At 39.4% G+C, this 23,407-nt stretch overlaps 1 protein-coding gene across 1 annotated transcript in view; it reads left to right on the forward strand.

Moving 5' to 3' along the window:
* adgrv1 (adhesion G protein-coupled receptor V1) overlaps window positions 1-23,407 on the forward strand; it is a 112,461-nt gene that overhangs the window by 7,534 nt on the left and 81,520 nt on the right. Inside the window, exons 2-22 of the mRNA XM_061728948.1 lie at window positions 3,418-3,605; window positions 4,396-4,545; window positions 7,181-7,276; window positions 7,513-7,617; window positions 7,850-7,963; window positions 9,193-9,423; window positions 9,586-9,923; window positions 10,056-10,326; window positions 11,374-11,700; window positions 12,183-12,359; window positions 12,513-12,736; window positions 14,578-14,704; window positions 15,081-15,266; window positions 15,512-15,692; window positions 16,028-16,191; window positions 16,291-16,414; window positions 16,545-16,805; window positions 18,290-18,416; window positions 18,629-18,852; window positions 19,000-19,734; window positions 22,896-23,269. Of these exons, the coding sequence (XP_061584932.1) occupies window positions 3,420-3,605; window positions 4,396-4,545; window positions 7,181-7,276; window positions 7,513-7,617; window positions 7,850-7,963; window positions 9,193-9,423; window positions 9,586-9,923; window positions 10,056-10,326; window positions 11,374-11,700; window positions 12,183-12,359; window positions 12,513-12,736; window positions 14,578-14,704; window positions 15,081-15,266; window positions 15,512-15,692; window positions 16,028-16,191; window positions 16,291-16,414; window positions 16,545-16,805; window positions 18,290-18,416; window positions 18,629-18,852; window positions 19,000-19,734; window positions 22,896-23,269 (4,722 nt within the window). The 5' untranslated portion in view covers window positions 3,418-3,419. The remainder of the gene's footprint in view (window positions 1-3,417; window positions 3,606-4,395; window positions 4,546-7,180; window positions 7,277-7,512; window positions 7,618-7,849; window positions 7,964-9,192; window positions 9,424-9,585; window positions 9,924-10,055; window positions 10,327-11,373; window positions 11,701-12,182; window positions 12,360-12,512; window positions 12,737-14,577; window positions 14,705-15,080; window positions 15,267-15,511; window positions 15,693-16,027; window positions 16,192-16,290; window positions 16,415-16,544; window positions 16,806-18,289; window positions 18,417-18,628; window positions 18,853-18,999; window positions 19,735-22,895; window positions 23,270-23,407) is intronic.

Below are 23,407 nucleotides of genomic sequence, written 5' to 3' on the forward strand. Positions count from 1 at the left end.
TAAATGATGTCAGAGTCTGTGTGAACCAGGATTCTAACAGCAAGGTGCTGATTTTGAGAAGCAGCTTCCTGTTGAGACTGCAACACTTTTTAATATTTCAACGTGTTGGGGGTTCAGCCCACCTCAGATCAGCACCGACGTTAATAATATGTTCTGCTTTTCATGCTTGAGCTTTCCAGTAAAGTTGTAAGATGACGTGTGACAAAGACAGAGCAATAAAAACTTTGCTTCTATGGAAATTGAATTGAAAGACTGTCTTTGTCAAAAAATAACTGGAAGCTAAAAACAATAACAAAGTCAACTGAAATAATAATATATGAAAAGTGTGGGTTCATTTAAAATGTGAAAACTCAGGGGTTAATAGGTCACGAATTTTGTAAAGGGAATATAATTTTTAAATTTATATGCAATTGTGTATGAACAATGATCCTAAAGGTTATTTTTCCTTTGTGTTTGAGTATCTATTAAGAGTAAGATCAAATATTAAATCATTGTTTGGTTCAGAATGAATGTTATTGTGCACTTAATATGTTCAGCCAGTTCTATATATAGTAGATAAAACATATTTGGTGGAGAGAGTTTATGTTCCAGGAACTAAAGTAATGCAGCTGTGGCTCAGGAGCTGGAGTGTGTTTTCCAGTAATCGAAAGGTCGGTGGTTTGATCCCTGGCTCCTCGAAAGCCCCTTTGGCAAGATATTAAATCCCAAAATGGCCCCAATGTACCATTGATGTTCAGAATACAATAAAGCACTGTATTTTTTTTTTTTTTTAATTGGGTAACTTGTGACTTGTTTAAAAGCATTTTTAGTTGTTGATAAAAATGAAAAAAGTGCTATAGAGACATTGAAATAAAGGGCAGCAGGCTGAGGTTGTACGTCCCCGAAATAGTAATGTGATTTTGTCCAGTCACATCAGTGAGGATTTTCTGCAACTGTACCATGCCAGGTTCCAGAGTCCTCAACTCAGCCATCTAGTCGTGAATCGTGATCCGTTTGTGCAGAGTAAGTGTGATGGACACTGTTTTCTCTCCAGTGTCCTGGACTGTTACCCAGCTGTCTCTTTGAGCTTTGAAAATGTCAATTTTGAGTCTGTATGCCAACTGTGACAGCTCTGGCAAGTTCAGCTGTGTGCACAAATGTGTGTGAGTATATACGCGTGTGTGTGTGTGTGTGTGTGTGTGTGTGTGTGTGTGTGTGTGTGTGTGTGTGTGTGTGTGTGTGTGTGTGTGTGTGTGTGTGTGTGTGTGTGTGTGTGTGTGTGTGTGTGTGTGTGTGTGTGTGTGTGTGTGTGTGTGTGTGTGTGTGTGTCTGTGTGTGTGTCTATGTCTCTCCCCACTGCTCTGCATGAACTCTGACTCTCGGTTTTATCAGTGTCAGAGGTCTTTGCCAGACGCGGCACGGCTCATTCAGTCGTGACAGACAGGTCCTTGGGGCCACTGTAGTCCCTGGGGTCAGGGTTTACAAAACACATAATGCCAGCACAAACTGGTCTGCCACTTATTAAACAGACCTGTGCCAACCACACAGCATCTGCCATGGATCAAGCCCTTTGAAGGAAGTTCAGCATCTGGGTCACTGGATGCAAAAAGGAGCCCGTCTTTGTTTTGGCTTGGTTTTATAGAAGGTTAGAGTGTTGGATAGCTTTTTTGCCATCCATCAAGAAGATGGTCTAAATAATGGTAGGCACTTATTTGGAAGGCTGAATGGAGGTTTTGAGGCACAAAGATTTTCCAAAAGTTGCCTATGTGAGATCAGAACTTTTGATTTGAAAGCTGAAAGAGCGAGATCAAACGCCATATGCCTTATTTTACGTGATCAAATTGTGACAATATGTTGCAGCCTGTGGCCAGTTTAGTCTTGCCACAATCATTTAAAATCTCTGATAACACAACCGTCCCCACAAATTTAATTTGTACAGGGACTTGGACATATAATTGTCTAGCAGGTGTAAACATGCTTTGAAATATCACATCACAGAACCAAAGTTTGTGGGTTTGACTCTGAACGTTCAGTCTGTGATTCAGAAAGTTCCGAACCCCAGGAGACAGAGCTGGGCAAATAACACGATTTATTCAGCTGTGGCCCCTCTTTGTCCAGTAACACACTCACTTCTGTTCCCCTGACTCTCTGCTCCACACTGTCCAGCCTCGCTGCCCACACCAGCTCAAAATGCTTTTCTGATGGATTTTCCAGCAGTCTCTCCACTGCTGGTGCTGCTGGCATGTGTGCGACACATGTGGGCGCTCACATGCGGTCCACATCAGGTCCGTACCACGAGCTCACACATGTAAAACGCTCGCTCTCCGTTTCTTCCGTTAGTTTATCAGCCAGTAACTTCAAATCCTTCAGTGTCTTATCCTGTTTATAAAGCTGAAGAATTGATTGATAGATGCTTCTTATTTAAACACACATAAATAAATTAGAATATCTCAAAATTGATATATCAGGAATGGAACATTTAAAAAATTTGATTATTTTCCCAATGTCTAACTTTCCTGAAGTATTTGTGTGTATGGAAAAAAAAAACGCATTACTTCATCCGCTGTAGCTGCTGATGTTCATTTCCAACCTTGTAATTAAGAGCAAATATTCTTTAAAAGATTCTCTGTGTTTTTGCTGTTGGTGAGGTTGTGTTGTGTAGGTTATGAATGAATGGGATTGGTAAAAGGAAGTAGGGAGATAAAAGGCAGGGTGGAGTTTTTTTCATCCAATTCAGCTTTAAAATGGCTCCACCCAACTTGTCATGCTGTGTTGTTTTGTTGTGTTAACCATGACAACTGTCTCACTGGCTCCATCCAGCTTTAGGATTATTCTGGGTAAAAGAGCTTAGGAGGAGATGACAAAGGAGTGAGGAAGGGGGACGAGACGGAGAGATGAGGAAACATGACAGGAGAGAAGTCAAGCGGAAGGTAGAGAGGTGTAGAGTAAACAAAGTGAGGAGTGACGTCAAAACTATCTGTTAAAGAAGAATAAAATCAACCGCAACTTAGTCAACAGTTATTACAACACATGGATATGTTGGATTTATGGAATAATATTTTGAATCATTCAGACCACAGTGACCAGTAAAATCCAACTTGGCTGTACATTATAAAAGTCAGCAGAGCTCCTTAACATCTGTCTCCTTAATACTGCCTGTAGATCATGTTACTTGTAATCCGTAAAGACTGCATTTTATTATTGGCATCCTATAATGAAAAAAAATGGGATTTGGAAGTAGCAAATCCACTGTGGGAGAGCAGATAGCATATAGTATATTTGCAGTGTTTCATTCACATTACAATGACTTACTATTATAAATGTTATTCTGTAATTCTTGAAAATATTATCGTGTTGGCCTTGTCTTTAAAATGCTATTTTTATTATGTCTGTTATTCCTGCATTAGTTGATTTCCCCCACGTTTCTCCTTTTTCTAGGAATGCTCCCTGTCCTCCTGTTAGCTGGGTTGATTTTGGCTCTCTCCATCCCTGGCACAACATCTGAGTCGGCCACGCTGCAGTTCCTGGGGCAGACTGACTTTATTGTCAACGAGAGCAGCACAGCTGTGGTCCGACTGGTAGTGGAGAGAGTGGGAGACCCGGTCAATGTGACGGCTCTGATTCTGGTAGGTTGAGCTTGTCAGAGCAGAGGTTTCATATTGATTTGTTACTTTAATTTTGTCAAGTTCAGCTGTTATGTGCATTCGCGAATGAATGGAATTTCCTACTATAGAGGTTCAATCTCAGTCAGCGATTCTACATAAGAAGCCTCTCAGCCTTGCATATCATCACATTTCTTCTTGTCTTTATTCAAATTGTAGGATTCAACTTAATTAAAGTATGCCCTGAACCACGGTGTGGGGCGTGCTATTATCACCACATCCAATGAGAGAAATAGAAATCTTCCATCTAAAGCAAACAATATCAATCAGTAGAAATTGTAGTGGTAAAAAAGTGGATTTTGACTTTACATTATCTACATTTTGTTGGTGTCTGGAAAACGTAACTGGCCATGTACAGTAGCACAGATTATTTCAAAGGTTTTTCAATTTCTTTACATATTTACCTTATTCTACGTGGGCTGCTGCACGAGTCCACCCAATTTTGTAATGTCAGACTCCCTTAACAGGAGTTGATAGTCTTAAAGAGAGACATGTTGAAACTTTGGTTTAAGCAGGCACAAGTAGAAAAGAAAAGTGTTCCCCAAAGCAAACAGAACATGATATATTTTCTTTTCAAGAAAAAAATCAAGCTTGTAGTGCCCTATTGGTGCAGTTTGTTAAGTAAGTCATCCATGCTCCTGCATTGCCCTGGGGTTCAAAGTAATTTTTGATTCATGATTTCACATTATTTCCATGACTTTTTTGCTTGCCCTGTTTGTCAGTATTTAACACTTTTACACTCTATATTCTTCAGCTTGAGGGAGTTGACACGGGAGACTTTGAAGCCATTAATGCTGCAGCCTTCCTGCTGTCCACCGAGTCCAGTAAGACCATCTTCATTGCTGTGAAAGACGATGACTTGCCTGAAGCCGATGAGACATTTACCTTCAACCTTAAACTTCAGGTAAATTGTCCTTTCTTTGCCTGGATGTTTATGTATGCGTTTGTTTGTATATATTCATTTCTTTCAGTTTTGAACGCCTTGTACCAAATGTGAGTAACCCTTCACATTGATTCGTCTTCCTCCCTAGCTCCAAGTTTCTTCTCACAAACTCCACCCCCACTGTTATAATTCTCCCCCTGACTGTACTAAAGCCTAGCCCCAGCTACTAAGCAATGTGGACTGGAGGCGTCCTGCAGTAAGCCCTGGGTGGCTCTGAGCTGCAGGGCCTTTCATGTCTGAGTCCTGGATTTTGTCACAGCTGGTATAGGTGGGGCTAGATTTTGTATGCATCTCTGACGAAAAGAAAAAAGACCAATAAAACTTTAGTGAAGAGAAACTAACTTTGATGCCCACAACCTCACCAGCCATAATAAGGTGATAATCTCTTTCACTGCTCCAATTTGCTTAACGTAGCATGTCCAGGTTGGGTTTCATAAATTGTGACTTTATTATCTCAACACTCTCACTGTTGTGGACCAAGTGCATCAACATCTTTTCAGTGTGTTTTGAAACATTGCCACCTCTATTAGCATCCTGTCGTCAGAATACGGCATGTTTATCATAAAAGTCTGATTTAGATTAGGATGAAAATTTTGATGGATGGATGTTTTTATTTTTGTTTGTTACAGTGCTTTTACTCTTTAACGCTGCGTTGCATTGTAAAGAATAGCTAAAGAACTGGTATGTGCTGTCAACTCCAGTCTAGGATGCCTTACACCTAGAGACAGTCTCCATGGTTTCTCGCACCCCTTAGTCGTCAAGTTTGATTGATGAGCTCTAGGGGCTCGTCTTCTTTTGAGCCCATCTCCCCCTTCATTAAATGACCTAATATAAAAGTCATTGTGAGTCACCGATTGACAGCGATGTGCATTTACAACAGAAACTCTGGATAGCTGGGAGCAAGAGGGACTTTTCTTGTTTATCATTCACCATTTCATTTTTATAACATCTGGTTAAAATCCAGTAGCACAAGCGCGTAGTTAGTCTGCTACTGGAGTGAAAGGCCAGATGAGGCCCACTTAGCCATTCTGTTTACACTACAGAGACAAAGCCTAAACCAAACACTAACCTATCAGCTTACTGAAGGGCTGTCTGGAGGATGAATGAACACTACAAGGGGTGTCATAAATCAACCACAAGTCAGAAAAAGAAAGAATTGAGCTGGGTACATTAATCATTTTGGACTGTTAAATCCTCATCAATAGTAAATGTTGTTTTGACTCTGTTAGAAAGTTGAATATGACAGAAAAAGACTTCATTGTAGTGGAGCATCTTGGCTCTACTACATGGCTCATACACAGCAGTGCGTTTGTATGAGCAACTTTCCATCTCGCTCAGTGGCCTGAGCTTGTGAGAGCCTGGGCATTCTTTGTGAGTTGACCTGCCGCAAGTGCTCAAGATCAGAAAGACATTTCTTTTACAGCTTTGAAAACCTTAGACTGAATAGAGGTGTGATTAAAAGGCCTGATTTTGTTTCTTTTCATATTCTCATTTGCATACCCTCATAACATTCATAAACATACTCACATAGTGGATTTACTAGGCATTTTCAGTTTGACTTGAGAAAAATGTTATATAATTATAAAATCCAATCCTTTATCAAATTCCATGGCCCTCAACTCTGGAACTGTTTAGATAGATCTCTTAAGTTAGTGTCATCCTTAAAAATGTTTAGGACCAACTTAATGGGGTATCTTTTATATAGACAAAATTAACAGGCTATTCATACTAAAATGAAATTGCCATTTCATAGATATTTTTGTTTGGGTGTTTATTGTATTTTTCTTTGTTTCTTTTACCTATTCTTTTCCTTTCTATTCTTTTTCTATTGATTGATTTGTTTTGGTGATTTTGTATTGAGGGGGAGGATTTTTTATAAGCCCTTCAGGCTTCTTTTCCTCTCCTGCACAAATTATTTGTCCTTGTATGATAAAAAAAAAAAACTTTACTGTTGTCATTGTGCAAATAAATAAATAAATAAAATAAATAAATAAATAAAATATAAGACTCTCACAGTTTCAAAATGCCTGTGTTCACTGTTTATCATATACCCAAATGTTTTTATGCTGCAAGAAGGTTTTTGTTTTTGCACACTTCAGGTCTGACCAAAACCATGGTAGATGTCAACACAGGTTAGCCATGAAAATCTTGTGAAAACATTAAGTTCACCAGTAGAAATCTGGAATAGTTGCACCAAATAAACCACCTGTTCTTCCTTTTTAATGATTTTTTTTTAAAGACTCTTAAATTCCCCAAATCACCCCTTAAGCCTTGTGAAGTAAACATGTGATTTCAAGCATGCTGAGATTTTAGGTTTAAGTCTAGGTTTTAGTGCCGACTGACAGAACACAGCACAAGATCCTGAAGTGGTATCCTGCAGAGAGATAACCTGACAAATCAAGCAGCCTGAAACCAGCACTTCCTGTCTTTGTACCTTCTCACCAGGGAGCTCAGCGGGAGCGTAGAAATGAAGTGAAGACAGCCTTTTACATGAGCATGACTGTCAGGATTAACTATTGAGTGGAGCTTTAGGAACATACATGTAAATACTGTATATTTGTCTGGGTTTTATTTAACCATTTTCTTCTCTTTTCAGAGCTCTTCTAATGGCGTGACTGTGGGAACACCAAACAAGGCAACGATCACTATCCTGTCCAATGACAATGCCTTCGGGATAATTGCCTTCAACTCAGTAGGAAACCAGTTTTATTGATTCATTTTTGATTCTATGTTGGTTTTCTCCTCCTCTTTGGGTAATTGAACTATGATCCAAATTTTAGGGTTAGGATGTTCCTCTTTTTCTTTTTCTTACTATAATCAAAAGTTTCTTTGATTTATAATTTAGTTGATTTTAATTACCAATAAGAAAATGAGTTGTGATGATTTAAACTAAACTGATAGTATTCTGTTTGTTTCTCATCATCTCAGACTGAGGAGGTTGTCGTTGATGAATCCCGAGGAAGGAATTATTATGTGCCTTTCACTTTAATTAGAGAGAAGGGAACATATGGAACTGTGACTGTAAACTTTGAGGTGAGAAGATTATGTACATTATTTGACCACGCCTGACACACTATAAATGCAGCATTTAACAAGCACTCATGATGTTATAGATGTGTCTCTAAAAACAGGCTTCATTTGTTGTGCTTCTGTAGGTTTGATCTACTGTGTTTTTAATCCGTAATATTGCAACAATCTGCATGTAGCACATTTGCTTCTTCAAATGTAAACATCAAAGTGTTTCTTTCTGCTCTTTTACTCCAAGATTTCTGATGGCCCCAACCCCGCTGCTGAGGACCTCAGTCCGGACAGAGGGAACATCACCATCCCTGTTGGACAGGCTGTGGTGACCTTCAGTGTCCTCGTTCAGGATGACCAGGTACTGAACACAATGTTCAATGTTCAATTCAATTTTATTAATATAGCGTCTAATACAACAAAAGTTGTCTCTAGACGCTTTCCAGCGATCCAGAACATGACCCCCGAGCAATTATTACATAAACAATGGCAGGTAAAAACTCCCATAGTGGGAGAAAAACCTTAAGCCAAACAGTGGCAAGGAAAAACTCCCCTTTAGGAGGGAAGAAACCTTGAGCAGGACCAGGCTCATAAGGGGGGACCCTCCTGCCGAAGGCCAGACTGGCGGTCGGGGACATCAACAGCACAGCAGGCAGGTGAAAGCAGCAACGGGATGACCGGGGGTGGGGACCGCAGGCCAGTATGCAGCTCCCGAAGCTCCGGTCCAATCTTGTCCAATCAGTCTTGAGGGACAAACCTCTCCCCCACCTGACCGGGCCGTTGCCCTGCCCCTCTCACTCCCACGCTGCAGGTTCCGGTGTTGTGCATTCAGAGATGCTCTTCGCCACCGGCAGAGGATGCTGCACCATGTACAAAAGAGAAAAAAGAGGGGAAAAAGGGGGGGCCAGCACAAGAAACTACAGGAGCGACTCTAACACACTAGAGTTTACACTACCTAGAGATTTACCAACACCAGCTACAAGTTTACTAAACACTTACTATAAGCTTTACTACACAGAAAGGTTTTAAGTTTAGTTTTAAAGGTGGAGGTAGTGTCAGCCTCCTTAACCCAGATTGGAAGTTGGTTCCATATTAGTGGTGCCTGATAGCAGAACGCCCGCCCTCCAAATCTTCATTTGGATACTCTAGGAACTACGAGTAGACCTGCACTCCGGGAACGGAGAGCTCTGTCAGGAACATAAGGCACTATCAGGTCTTGCAAATAATGCAGAGCTAAGCCATTTTGGGATTTATACGCAAGTAATAACATTTTTAATTGGATTCTGAATGTTCAATGTTCCATTTATATAACTTAGCTTTTTTCCGTCTCAGATATTGTTACATGGATTAAGAGTAAATATTAAAATTCAACTCACATATCCTCGACTCTGCATACGCCTGATTGGCTCATCTATGCTGAATCACTTAATTGCATGTTCATCAGCTCCATAAGTTTCATAAAACGTACGCTGACTTATTTTCAGCTTTGAAAATAGGTTGCATATTATATTTTTATCTTCTTGCATGTTACATATCCAGAATTTTGAACTGTATAGTAACTATATGAGCCTCTTCTTCCTTGTGAACCAGATACCAGAGGATGATGAAGTGTTTACTGTGAGGCTGACGGGTGTGGCAGGTGGAGCCCTTCTCAGGCCAAATGCCAGCAGTGTCCAGCTGAGAATTCGTCGAAATGACAGCCCTCTGCGGTTCTCCCACTCTGTCCTGGCCGTGCCGGAGTCTGCAGCAGTCATTGCCCTCAACGTGACCCGTGGCCAATTGACTGAAGACGGGCCACTCATCGGCTCTGTTCACACTAAGGTCGCCTTCTTTCAGTCCATTTATACTGGTATTATACCTTGACTGTGAAGCCGCAAGGCACGGTCACTTCAATTATATCCATACAAACTACCATGTTGATGCAGAAAAAATGTTAAGAACAAGGGAAATTTATATAAACCATCTGGATGACACTCTCTTTAGGTCTCCGTAGATTACATGGTGGTGAGTGGTGAAGGACTGGGCAGCGCTACTCCAGCTGTGGACTTCCTCGACCTACAGCCAGTCAGAACACTTACATTCCCTCCATTTGTCTACAAAACCAGCCTGCTTTTCAATATCAGTGACGATGATGTACCAGAAATTGCAGAATCTTTCCATGTAGTCCTGCTGGACGAGACTATCAGAGGAGACGCTGTACTGGTATCACCCAACGCTGTGCAGGTGACCATCGAGCCCAATGATAAGCCTCACGGGGTCTTGTCAATTAGCAGCAGTGCTTTCAGTCAGCCAATCAGCATCGATGAAGATCTGACAGAGAGGTGAATTAAATTTAAAATTATTTATAAAACAAGGTGTACATTGGTTTATATTTAAAAAAATGGCTTTTATGTTTGCCAAATTTAAATGTTTCAAAATGAAATGAATTTGCATCTGGGATATTCCCATTCTAGATTTGATGGCATCGTTATTGTGAGAAACGGAGGAAGCTATGGTGCTGTGTCTGCCAACTGGTCCATCAGCAGAAACTCCAGTGATCACTCGCCAGTCTCAGATGATTTGTGGCCGGAGGAGGGGACGGTGAAATTTGCAGCCGGTCAGGTGGCCGCTGTGATTCCAATAAACATTGTGGCAGATGGTGAACCTGAAGAGGCAGAGCCCTTTGTTCTCAAGCTGCTGCCCAACTCAGTAACTGGAAATGCAGAAGTGGACGAGCCCATGGAGGTCAGTTTGTGTGAGAGACAAAAAGACTGCACTTGTTTACAGAATGCATCTGGTGAATGTTTTTTGCATGTGTGATGCATGTGTGTGTTTCTTGTGTGGTGACCAACTGTAAGCTGCTGTTGCAAACTTGGCACATTTTGCAAAAGTCTACCCCATGGTGCGTAACTTTGCTCTGTGGGTGTTCCTTTAATGTGGCTGAATCTAAACAAAGCAGAAACAGCAGGCACACTCAGTATGTGGTGACTGTGTGTTTTCTTTTTTAAGCATGGGTGAAGTGGTGACGGGTTTTTATAGCTTCCATCTTTGTCCAAGCCTCTTAGCTATGTGTGAAAGCAGCAAGGAGACCCAAGGCCTGTTCATTTTCAAAGCATGAGATGTCACATGTAAACACACACTAGATCTAGAACACCACTTAAGATTGTAAAATCATAGGTTCTGTCGGTCATCTGTGCAGAGTTCGGTCTCCAGAAATGTATGTGTGAGTAAACAAGTAACCTTAACAAAAATTGCTATCAAAAAGACAAAAAATGTATGCAAACGACCTTGAGTTGTAAATCAGCTGATTGTGTCTCGCATGCACCAGACACATGTGTTGTAGGTTCCAGGAAAAGGAAAGAGCCACAGTTTAATGCTGATGGAAACTGCTTTCCCAGTCTTAGTTAATTAAAGAGGATGCCTCTCTAAAGTTAGCTCAGAGCGCTGCTTTACTGCTTCCAGTCTCACATATTTCTTTCCTCCATCAGTTTTTCACCTCTTCTTTTTTCTTCTTGTGCCCGAGTTACAATCTTAGTAACACAAAAACAGGAAACGCAACAAAAATCCTCCAATGTAATTTATGGCAGATCCCAGCTTCAACTCAGCTTCCCACTCATAGCTTGAAGAATCGTCATCTAAGTGCACAGATCCAGGGACATTCCTTTGTAGACAGCGTAACTAAGAATAGAAGAGTAGTTTGATCATTTATTCATTCATCTGTCAAAATGTCACAAACACTTTTCTCTTCTTATGCTGATTTGTTTGTCCACTCTTCCTGCTTTCTTCCCTAAGATGGTGTTCCACATCGAAGACAGTGATGATGTCTATGGGATTTTTCTGTTTGATCCAGCCAAAGAACAGAACATCCAGAGCCAACCCGAAGGCCGATTCCTTTCGCTAAACTTTGTGAGAGATGCTGGTATGCTGGGTAATGTGTCTCTGGGCTTCACAGCGCTCTACATCCCTGCAGGTCCAATAGACCCAGCACTGGCTCGTGACCTGGTTCTGAATGTTAGCAGGTCCATTAATGTGGTGTTTTCCCATGAGCGGATGGTCCATGTCATACTGCCTATCAGGAATGATGCCTTTTTGCAGAATGGAGCTCATTTCTTAATACAGGTAATAGTCCAGAAATATCATAATGGTCTGAGATTTTTTTTTCTATTTGTTTTGATAAAACTTTTTAAAGTTTTAATTCAACAGCAACGTTTTGCTGGCACATCTGAAAATGCATTTACTTTGTCTGTGCCTGCACTTCTGGCTAAATTAGTGCTATCCAAAGTTGAAGTGCCTCATTTGCATGTGTGAATTGTTTGACGTTGGCACTCTAGTCTGGCATCGCTCTGAGGGATTTTCAAAATTGTCCAATCATCAGCTAACCCTTAAAGTGAGCAAGAGGTCTAGAAAAGCCTTTTTGGCCTTTTGTTGAACCAATCAACAATCATTTTGCTTGCTTTTAGCTTCAAAACCTCGTTACACACAGACACAGTAAAATTAAGATAACAGAACACTATCTTCATTTTACAGAGGCATGTCTCTATTAGATTGAGAATTGGTTTGAACCTTTGGTAAATTTAGTTGTTTTCTCTTCTTTTTTTCAGTTAAACACTCTGGAGCTGATTGATATCAGTCCCATAATTCCCTCCAACAGCCCAAGGTTCGGGGGACTTCTAAATCTGACTCTGACGGTCACCCCGGACATTGCTAATGGAGAAATTGGCTTTACAAGTAACAGCACAGTTGTGCTTTATGAACCAGAGGACACAAACAATAGTGTGGTAAGATATCACTCTTGTTTTCAGCAAAAGTACCTACAAATGTATGGCTATACTTTTCTCTAGTCACCACATAAGCCACCAATTACTAATATGTGTTGGGGAAACTTATTTGAACTATGTATGAGAGGTTTCCTCTGATGATTTCTGGTGCAGGTTAGCCTCCCTCTGCGTCGTGATGGGACAGACGGTCAAGCTGTCGTGTTCTGGAGTCTCCAGCCCACTGGAGCCAGTCGTGGGGATGTGACTGCTAATGACCTGCAGCCATTTAACGGCTCGGTCATCTTCCTCTCCGGGCAGAGTGATGCCATCATTGATCTTACTGTCATGGCTGACAATATCCCGGAAGTCAACGAGACCTTACTGCTCACTCTAGATAGGTGGGTACAAGTTACAGCTATTCACGCTATACATTTCTTTATGATCACTTAACAAGTCATGACTGACCTACACACTTAAGTATAATAGATTATATTGTAAGATTTATTTGTAATTAAAAAAAAATCCAACTTACACAAAGAAACATGTCAGGTGGAATTGGAAAAAGGGATCAATGCCCTTCTTTGCTCTAGTTCTGAAACATATGTGTGTTTGTTCATATCGTGATGAGAACAGTGGATTTCTCTCCCTCCCACTCCTCCCCTGCAGGGTGGAGACTGCACGCTTTATAGTGTACTTTGGGTAAGTGGAGATTGCAGTGAACCTAGGCCTTTTGTGTGGCTTGAATCGGGTCTTTGTTTCTCAGAGAAGGGCCTACTTCAAGATTTCTGGGGTCTTTGGTCAAGTTGGGGATGAGGAGGATGGGGATAAGGTGGGGAATTCTGCATTGGTGTGAAAAGAGCAGGATCAAAAGGAAAGTGGTATTTTGGGTCTAAATAAAGAGTCTTCTTTATGTGTGTGTGTTTTTTATCCAATTTATCAAGCCTTGATTATATATCCTTTTATAGAGGTGGGCGGGGCCTTGGCTGTCACTAGAGTGCTTTAATCTGTCTTTGTGTGCCACGTCTTTGTAAGCCTATTATATTATGCTTCCTTGGCTTCAATTTTCTCAGCATACACACACATACATACACCCCCGTGGAGCGGTAAAGATGCAGACACGCAGTTGATTGACATTGTTATTAAAACTAGTTTAAACAGTAGGGGGTTTAGCATATGGAGTTCAGATGCCAAAGTCCAAGAGACTAGCTCATAAGAGCTATCATCTTCTGCACCATGGAACTGATGTCTATATGACTTACTCGCTTTCACCAAAAATATACACAGATTTTTTAAAAATATAATCCCACACCAATATTATCAAATATATATCACTTGCAATCCTGTATAAATCCAGAAATGTACTGAATTCCAAGGCCTTGCATTTGATCTACCACTCATTGATTGTTCCCTATTTAACTTACTGTGTGGAAAAATTCAATTCAATAATTAAACTGCAAAAACGTATCATCAATAAGGCTGATTACTACGCTCACACAGAGCCACTTTTTCTAAATTCTCATGTTATTAAATTTTATGATTTGTTTTATTATAAAATCATGCAAATTATGTTCAGAGCAAAATCAAAAATGCTCCCTGACTCAATACAGAGGTTTTTTTCAATTCAGGAGACTCCGTATAATCTTAGAGGTGTCTGCAATTTTACTGTACAAGAAGCTAAAAAAGGTATGAAAAGGAGATGTGTCTCAATTACTGGAGTTAAATTCTGGAATGATGCGAACATAACATGTCATTCTCTTTTGGTTTTTAAGAAAATGGTGTGTAAAGCTATTTTTGAAGCTTATAAGTGCGATTGACTATCTGTTAATGTTTCTTTGCTTTTCTGTTGTTTCTTTGCCTTTTGTTGTTTCTTTGCTTTTCTGTTGTTCTGTTGTTGTTGTTGTTGTTGTTGTTGTTGTAAAAGAACATTTACAATATCAATATAATTATCACCCCCCTAAATAATAAGAGAGAAAAAAAAAGAAAAAAGGATAGGCTTTTATAAGCAGTTTGCTTCTGCCTATGCCTTTTCAGTCATTGTTTAAAAACTGATTATTGGGTTTGTGTGAAATGTCAATGCTGTGCACAATGTTTTTTGGTGTTGTGTTGTGTAAACTTCATTCATTCATTCATTCATTCATTCATTCATTCATTCATTCATTCATTCATTCATTCATTCATTCATTCAAATATTTGCTTATGTCTGCATTTCTGTGTGTTTGTGCGTTTCTTCATGTGCCAGGAGCAACGTGGAGAATCAGATCCTGAAGGCTGGCTTCACCAGTAGAGAGATCGTCATCATGGAGAACGACGACCCTGGAGGAGTGTTTGAGTTCTCCCCGTTCTCCAGGGGTCCATGGGTTATCAGTGTAAGTTGAAAGTCACACTGCAGTAACAAAACAAAAAACATAGATGTTTATTCATATTAGTCCCTAATTCCCTAGTTCCCCCTATTTCTTTCTACCCCAGAGATCTCTGGACTAGAGTCAGAACAAGCTGTAGATGTTTATAAGGGTGTCAAGCATAGTATGAAATGTCTGTAGCCTTGTTGTAATTCTGTAATCAAGATTTAATTTGAGAAATCCATGCAACTGATAGTTTTGTCTTTCAGATTTTTGATATAGATATAGATATAGATATAGATATAGATATAGTAAAATCCTTTCAAATGACACCTATCTTCTGAGGCTGTAAATATTGGCATTGCAGTTGTATTCTCATGACATTTGTGCATTTTAAAACCAGGAGGGTGAGGCGGTGGAACTGCACGTGGTCAGAGCTCAGGGACAACTACTGAAACAACTGGTTCGATACGCTGTGATGCCTTCAGGCAACAGTGAATTCTACGGTGCCACAGGCATCCTGGAGTTTAAACCCGGCGAGCGAGAGGTGGTGGTGGCACTGGTGGCGAGGCCAGATGGAATACCTGAGGTTAGACGTTATTTTGTTTCATTTATTTACGTTGACATTTGTGGTTGATCAACTTTTTTTACTTCTAAATGATATCCCATTTTATAAAATATTATGTTTTCGGCTTATATTAAAAACCCATGTTACATTTTATTTGATTTGTGATTCATTTAGTAAGTAAGTACTCTTTTAAATAAGTCTGTAAAAAGTAAAAAGTCTGTAACTGTTTCTGTCTCTGTTTTTTGTGTGCCTGTTTATGCATACAGCTGGACGAGACTTTCTCTGTAATACTTAGTAGCCACAGTACTCCACCCAGTCGTCTAGGCAACCACAGGGGGGTCAACATCACCGTGCGGAAGAACGACGACCCTTTTGGAGTCATTGAGTTCATCCAGTCAGGACTGACAGTGACCATCAATGAGAGTAGAGGGGACATAATGCACAAGGGTACCTGAGAAAATATTTATCATGTTTCATGTAAAGGGTTAGAGTAAGGGCGGGGCAATGACATTTGATGTCTGAAATACACCTAATTACGGTGTAAGAATAGTGTTTTGGATATTTTTCTCTAATATGTGCTGTAATCAATCATATTATTATTATTATTATTATTATTATTATTATTATTATTATTATTATTATTATTATTATTATTATTATTATTATTATTATTATATATTCAAACTTTAGATCAAATGTTACTAGCAAAATCACAAGACAAGCCAAACTTAGAGAAGGAGCATTCGGTACCTTCATCTCTTCCTACTCTATTTGTCTTTCAGCGGTCTACCCTGTAGTGAGGGACAGGGGTCACTTTGAAGAAGTGTCAGTTTCATGGGTCTTGGAGCCAGCCTTTTCCAGCGATGTCCGCCCCCTCCAGGGGAGCATCACATTCAAGGAGGGAGAGTTTTTGAAAAACCTCACTCTCTTCTCTGTGCCTGATGAGGTAAGATAGTACACACGTAGAACACATGCATGCAGTCAAACATTTAGTTACGTTCCATTCTTCAGATTTGTTTTTCTTTCTTTCTTTTTTTAATCTAAGATCCCAGAGGACAAGGAGAATTTCACCATCACACTGTCAAATGCCACAGGTGGAGCTAGACTGGGAAACATCCTGAGTGCCAAATTATGGATTGATAGGAACGATGACCCCATTTATTTTTCTGGTGAATAACTTACTCTATATGAAGGGTCCTCTTAAGAACAGTATTAAGATTTTTTTTTTCTTAAAGTTACAGAAACTAACTTGTCCCCCCTCTCTGGTATCTGTCCCTCTCCTCGACCCTCTCGTTTCAGAACCCGTCACTGTGCATGTTTGTGAAGGAGCGGTTGCCAACTTCACTGTTCTGAGGTCGGGACAAACTGACTTTGTGACGACAGTGATGTATCGAGTTGAGTACGTTGGCGCATCACCTGATGACTTCACTCTGTTGACTAATGACACACTGTTGGTGTTTGAAATCGGGGAGTGGATGAAGAACATCTCTGTGGCTGTTGAAGATGACGACACACCAGAAACTGATGAACCTTTCTACATCGTTCTATACAATGCCACAGGTAAGCTTCCTTTTAGTGTGGAAGATTAGAGCAGAAGTGCATTATCTGGAGCAAGTCAGCAAGGATGAACCCACGCGTAGTACACCAGAACTTCAAGTATACAATTCATTTTGATGTGAATGCAGAGGTCCATGAAAGGGGTGTGTAAGGTGTGTCTTGTTTTACTGTATTTATTTTATGAGTTTCTATAATAATAAACCCCTAGTCCTGTTTGTAATAAAGGGAAATTTAAGAGAAACATAATAACATATGGTTCTGTTATCCTTTAGGCTTTTAATTTCTGTTTTAAAAACAATCAACATACCATTCTCCATTTGTACATCTTTCTTTCTCCTGAGTCTCATGAGCTACAGTATCTTTTCATTTGTTTCAGATAAAGCAGGGTTGTCAATCTTCCAACTCTAAATCTGTTGCTTTCTGCTGGTGTCCTTTTTGGCATGTATATTGGCAATAAATGAAGATTAATGTTATTCTGATGTTAACTAGGTCATCAAATGAAACAGATCAGATTTTCTCTTTTTTGTTGAATGTTTCAGTTTTATATTTGGTAAGATTTTGCTTTTGTTTAGGTTTTGGTTTCTGTTTTTTTGATGATTTAGTTGTGGAAGTAGGGGAGTGTCTGTAGCTGTTCATGGCTAAAATTGGAAGAGGAAATTGTACTCAAATTTTTGCATACAGGTCCACAATGTCTAAGATTAATCAAAGAGAAAATACACATAGTTCATAAGTCTGGCAAAAAAAGAGCCTATGTACAGTTCTGCCTTTGTGCACGTGTACAGGTGGATCACAAAATGACACACTGCCTTATGGATTTGGCCCCAAAATGTAATAACTGACTACTGTATGTCTCTAAGCGTTTGTAACAATCTCACATATCCCATTTCAAAATGGGATCAACACTTAACCTATAGCGTGGATGGTTGGGGTTGTTTAAATCGTTGGACTCAACTGTCCACTTTCTGTTTACTGATTGACATGAAGCAAGGTAACCCCTAGTTTATTGTCATGCATTGTGCTAGCAGGGATACAAAGTCAGTAACTCTGATGTTCTAAGTCAAACAAACTTTAAACTTATTTACGCTTGAAAATCTTTGCCTCGCCTGCTCAGTTGTGAGTGGGTTTATGTGGTTGTTACAGTATACTAGTAGGCGTGTAACTTATTATACTGTATGAACTAGTGAACGCTGTTATAATTGTCGCAAATTCACACCTTCCTGTTATTATCTTTCATTATTCATACACATTTCTAAAGACTTATCTACTTATCCACTCCTTTATTTCAGTTTTCCCTTATCCTCCCAGGCTTTGTTACCATGGTTATAGCATGCTATGTTAATGAGGCAACCCCCTTCTAGTGCATGAAATTCAGCATGACAAAATGCTCCCTCCAGTATATCTTAGTTTTAGCCATCTATCTGACTGTAGGGTTCACACTGCATCTCCTCCATGTTTGATCTAAGCTGATGACGTACATGTGTACGCAGGTGATACCGTTGTCTATGGAGCAGACACGGCTACTGTGGTGATTGAGGCTAATGATGATGCCAATGGGATTTTCTCTTTGGAACCCAAAGAAAAGAAAGTCGAAGAGGGCAAGAACAACAGCTTTTAGTAAGAAATACATCCTGACTTCATGTTTTTTCAAGATCATATTTTGCCTAAAACTGCTTGAGGAATTTTCTGCTTTCTTTGATTTATTCGAAACCATTATTTTAGTCGTTATTTCAAATAAAACCTTTTCCACACTTATTAGCTTTGGAGTTTAAATTTTCCATTTGTACTCTCTTGCTAGAAATGTCACTATTTTTATTTTATTTTTTTAGCATTCTTCGAGCAAGGGGCCACTTTGGTAGCGTAACAGTCTTCTGGCAGCTGTTTGCCAATGACTCTTTGACTCCTCTTGAAGAAAACCAGGAGTTTGCAAACACATCCGGCTCCGTTACCTTCATGACGGGGGAAGAGATCAAGCCTGTTGTACTGGAGGCCGTCTCAGATCAACTCCCAGAATTCAATGAGTTATTTGTCCTCAGGCTGGTGAATATTTCAGGTGAGTTCCCGATAAGAAGCGATAAGCAGCACTAAACTGTATATTTCAACATAATATAAAATGAGAGATATTTGCATCAACATTTCTGCAATTTATTGTATCATGTTTAACAGTTTTCAAACTTTTTTTTTATTTAATTTCTTTAAGGTGGTTATCCAGGGGAGGGTGGACAACTATCTGAGACCTCTCTGAATGTCTCTGTTCTCATCCCTTTCAATGATGATCCATTTGGTGTCTTCACGTTTGCTGACCATAATTTGGACCAAGAAGTGGCTGAAGATGTGCTTTCTAAAGATGATACGTCTGATGTCGCATCCTTCACTATTCTTCGACAGCAGGGCGGCTTTGGTGACGTGCGGGTGTCCTGGGAGATCGTTTCTGGACATTTCCCACAGGGACTTCCTCTCATGGATGATTTGCTGCTTCTAGCTTCTTTTCCAGATGAAGTGCAACTCAGGCCTCATTCTAGGAGACGCCATTCAGGCACAGACACTTGGTTTTTCTCTGGGCTTCCAGGAGCTCATGGGACAATCTCCGCTGAAGATGCGCCAGCTGCTGTTGGCAATTTTACGTTCTCTGCTTGGCTGGTACCCAGCCCAAACACTGATGGCTTCATAGTGTGCAAAGGAACCCAAAATGGCACCTTGTATTATGGAGTGAAGGTCCACACCAATGAGTCACATGTCACAGTGATGCTGTACTATACAGTAATAGGTTCATATCACACCCAAGTTGCCCGGGCCACCACTGAGAAGTTTGTGGAAGATAATATGTGGTTACATGTCATCGTTACAGTTGATGATGGGATTATAGCATTCTTCTTGGATGGGACCTCTATTCCTGGGGGTCTGAGGAGCGTCAAAGGAGAAGGCATCAGTGATGGTGAGTTGCTTTGTGAATTAACTTCAGGATGTAGAGCCGTCATTCAGTCACAATAATTTGGTTTGATGCCAAATTTCTTTACTGTACAAATCCTTGGAAAATATGATAATAAATCCTGTGTTACATGTTACTTTAGATAAAAACATATGCAATGCAAAAATAGTTATGTAGTAAACTCACCAGTTCTCCCAACATACTGTAATTGTTTTTTCATTCTTCTATTTTTTTTATTAACATTTGTATGTGAGAGCTAAATCAATTTGTGTCGCAACATGATACGCTAATTTCAAAATTTCCCACACAAACTCTTACATTTGCTTCAATATTTATTTAATTGCAAACAAAGATATTTGCAGAGACCCAATATTTTTTTTAATTTATTTTTTTATTTTGTTTTATCATAAACTTAATTTAATTAGTTAATATCCATACATTCAAGTAATTTTGCTTCTGATATTAATAACTCATCATTGAATGATTTAAAAATAATACATGATCATTTAAAACACATGATTTTAATCATGAATTGGTGCAAATGAATAGCGCAAACAAATCCAATCCTATTGAGATCTTTTAAATGTTTTCATTTTTATTAGAGAGAGATGTTTTTGCTATGTTTTGCATTTCATAAAACCATTAATAAATAAATAATTCAAGGTTTTTCTTGAGACCACTCAGTATCCTTAGATATATAACCAAGACCTTCAGTCCTCTTGGACGGGACTGTATCATGATTCTTCATTTGATGATGTAATTACATGGGCTAGGAGTTAACTTGAAAACCTTTCTCAAACGTTACACTGCAGAGTTAAATGTGCAAATGCCAATTAAAACGTCATTGTGCAAAATAGAAACAGACTAAAGACAAAAAAATAAAGGTTGTGCAGACTTACAACATGAAGCCCAAAAGCCAAGCTGTGAGAGGATATTAGTGCTGAATGAATACAGAAAAAGTATGTTAAGATTTTAGAGTCACATATACCACTAGAAAAGTCTTTTCCAGGGACATCCATGCATGTTTTCATTGCAAACATGCAATGTAAACTTGAACTCTGCAAACATTCCCGATAAAGAGGAGAGTACAAGTACTTGGCTTTACTTCCACAGTCCCAACTAGTCCCAATGTGGATATTTTTGAAAAAGAACAAGAACAAAGGCACTTCCACACTTTAATATGTTTGCTTTGTATGCTCAGTGCCAGAAAATCTTCAAGGAATAGCATCAGTTGAAATGGTAAAAGTTTGACGAGAATGTGTTTCAGGCCTGAGTTGCACCAAAACAACAACAAAGACGATTATTTTAGTAAGAGATGGCATAAGGTTAAAAAAAATCACATATCTTGGCTTTCCACTTTATGCATAAACCCAAAGTTAAAGTAATTGTAGAAATTAATGTGTTAGAAGGTTTCATGTCATTCAAATGTTTTAGGATTCAAAGTTGTCAACAGCAGAACACAAAATGTGTGATTTGGTAGTATGAGAAAAACAAAAAGCACAAGAATCTGAATATATTACTTTGAAAATAAATCTTTTTCAAGAACTGATCCAAAGGCCATGAACAAACTGTAAACACAGCAGACTAACTTATAGTACGGTATATATTGCTTTTATGCTCAATACTTACAGTAACTTCGTAACTTGTAGCCCCGCTTATTTGTGTTTTGCGTAAGATGTCTGCGTATTTGAACATTTATTCAACAATGCTTTGATTTTCAACATCTTTGGTTTTAGGATCAAAATTTAGGCTCTTAGCACTTATGTTCCCTTAAATGTACTTTGCACTTTGAACTCAGCCTCTGTTTTTGCTAAAATGAGAGGATTTGTGTCTAATAAGCTTTTTATAATATACCGGTAATTTCCCACTGTCAAAATGTTCAAAGGTCAAAGGTCCAAAGGTCAAAGCTGCCTGGAAAGGGATTTTTTTCTTGTCATCCACATTATTATGAAAGTCTTAAGTCCTTAAAGCATGTGGGGTTTCACACACACCCGCCTCTCAGTCGCTCCTTAATTGTTCTGCTCTACGAGGACTCATGCAATGCTTGAGTGGCCGCTTAGCCCCAGCACTGCTGGACATTGTTACTGCGGAAGGGAATCATTCGGCATCTTCTTTTCTTCATATTTCTCACTAATTAATGTAGACAAAAGCCTGCTTTTGAACAAGAGCTCCCAGAGGGGAAGTATTCCTGTCACAGTTTTGGGTTTTGTCACGTTTTTTTGTATTTACGTCCTTTTTTATTTTCAAATCCCTTGTCCTTTTGTTTAAGTTACGTCTTGACTTCCCTTTGTGCCTCCGTGGTTAACTCCAGTCACAGTAAATTTAAGCATAGTAATCAGTCATGTCGTATAACTCTCCACTACTGGAAACGCTTTGCGTCAAGGCTTTGTACTTTTGCACTGTGGCAGATTTCCTGCATTCGTCCTATTTTGTACAAATACAGGAGGTGTAGGTGTATAAATGATTCATGAAAATGTGTGTTTCATCCGGTGACCTGCAGTGGTCCCAGTACATTCAGATATAGCCAAATTACAATAATTGTATTATATCGTCATTGTTGTTTTATTTGTACATCCAGACAAAAAAAGAGAGTCAAATAGTATACAATTTACATTGCTATGCTGCCAGCATACTTACAGTATATATGAGACTGAGTTTTCTTTGTTATCTCAAGATATCTTAGGTCTAAATACAATTCTATGAAAAATATGTTTATTTATGTGTTTTTTTAGATGGGTTTGTCATTTTGGAAAATTGGAAATACTGTAAACAAGGATGACAAGTTTTAACAACTCCCCTCCATTTTTGCTGTCAAAGGTCCATTTACACTCGTTCTTTCCACACAATGAAGCTTAAAGAGAGAAAAAAAACACGTAATAATCCCTCACACAAATTCTATAACAGCACACACACAAGTGGCAAGTTGCTATTGGATCCTGGGATTCAACACTTCAGATGTTTACAAAAATATTATTATGTCTTGCATTTAGGTAAATTATTGAGGTGTTAGTAATTATGGTTTGATTTGACCTAAGTCTTCCTTATTTGTCCAGCTTGGACATAACACACTCTTTTTGCCTTTTTCTATAGAATATGAATGCTACATTTTGATTAATACTGTACATGAATAATACTAACCCATGTTTTGTGGTATTTCACCATTCCAGGACCAGGTTCAGTGTTCATTGGGTCAGATCTTGAAGGAGGGCAGCGCTACACTGGGCTCCTGCAGGATGTCCGTTTGTACCACACCAAGCTGAACCGCAGCCAAATCCACGAGCTCCACTCCCAGCCTTCTAAAAGTGACCTGCGCAACATCTCGGGTTACCTACGGTACCGGCAGGACGAGAGGCGGAAGTCATTTGTGGTGGAGGTTAGGGATGATGACGAGGAGGAGGGAGAGGAGGTGTTTTATCTTCAGCTGGTGGCAGCGCATGGCGGGGCGCGTCTTCCCTTTCCCAGGCCCACCGCTATTTTACGAGTCATGAAGAGTGACAATGCCAATGGACTTTTCGGGTTCACTGGTGCCTGCATACCTGATGTAAGTACCAACTTTTTAGGCCCTTTCAGGTTTTTACACATTTTGTTATATTGTAGTATATTATATTATTATATCGTGGTCAGTGGTGGACAGTAACGGAGTAAATTTACTTGAGTACTGTACTTAAGTACATATCCA

The sequence above is a fragment of the Cololabis saira genome, chromosome 9 (genome assembly GCF_033807715.1).
Source record: "Cololabis saira isolate AMF1-May2022 chromosome 9, fColSai1.1, whole genome shotgun sequence".
In the NCBI taxonomy this organism is placed as follows: Eukaryota; Metazoa; Chordata; class Actinopteri; order Beloniformes; family Belonidae; genus Cololabis; species Cololabis saira.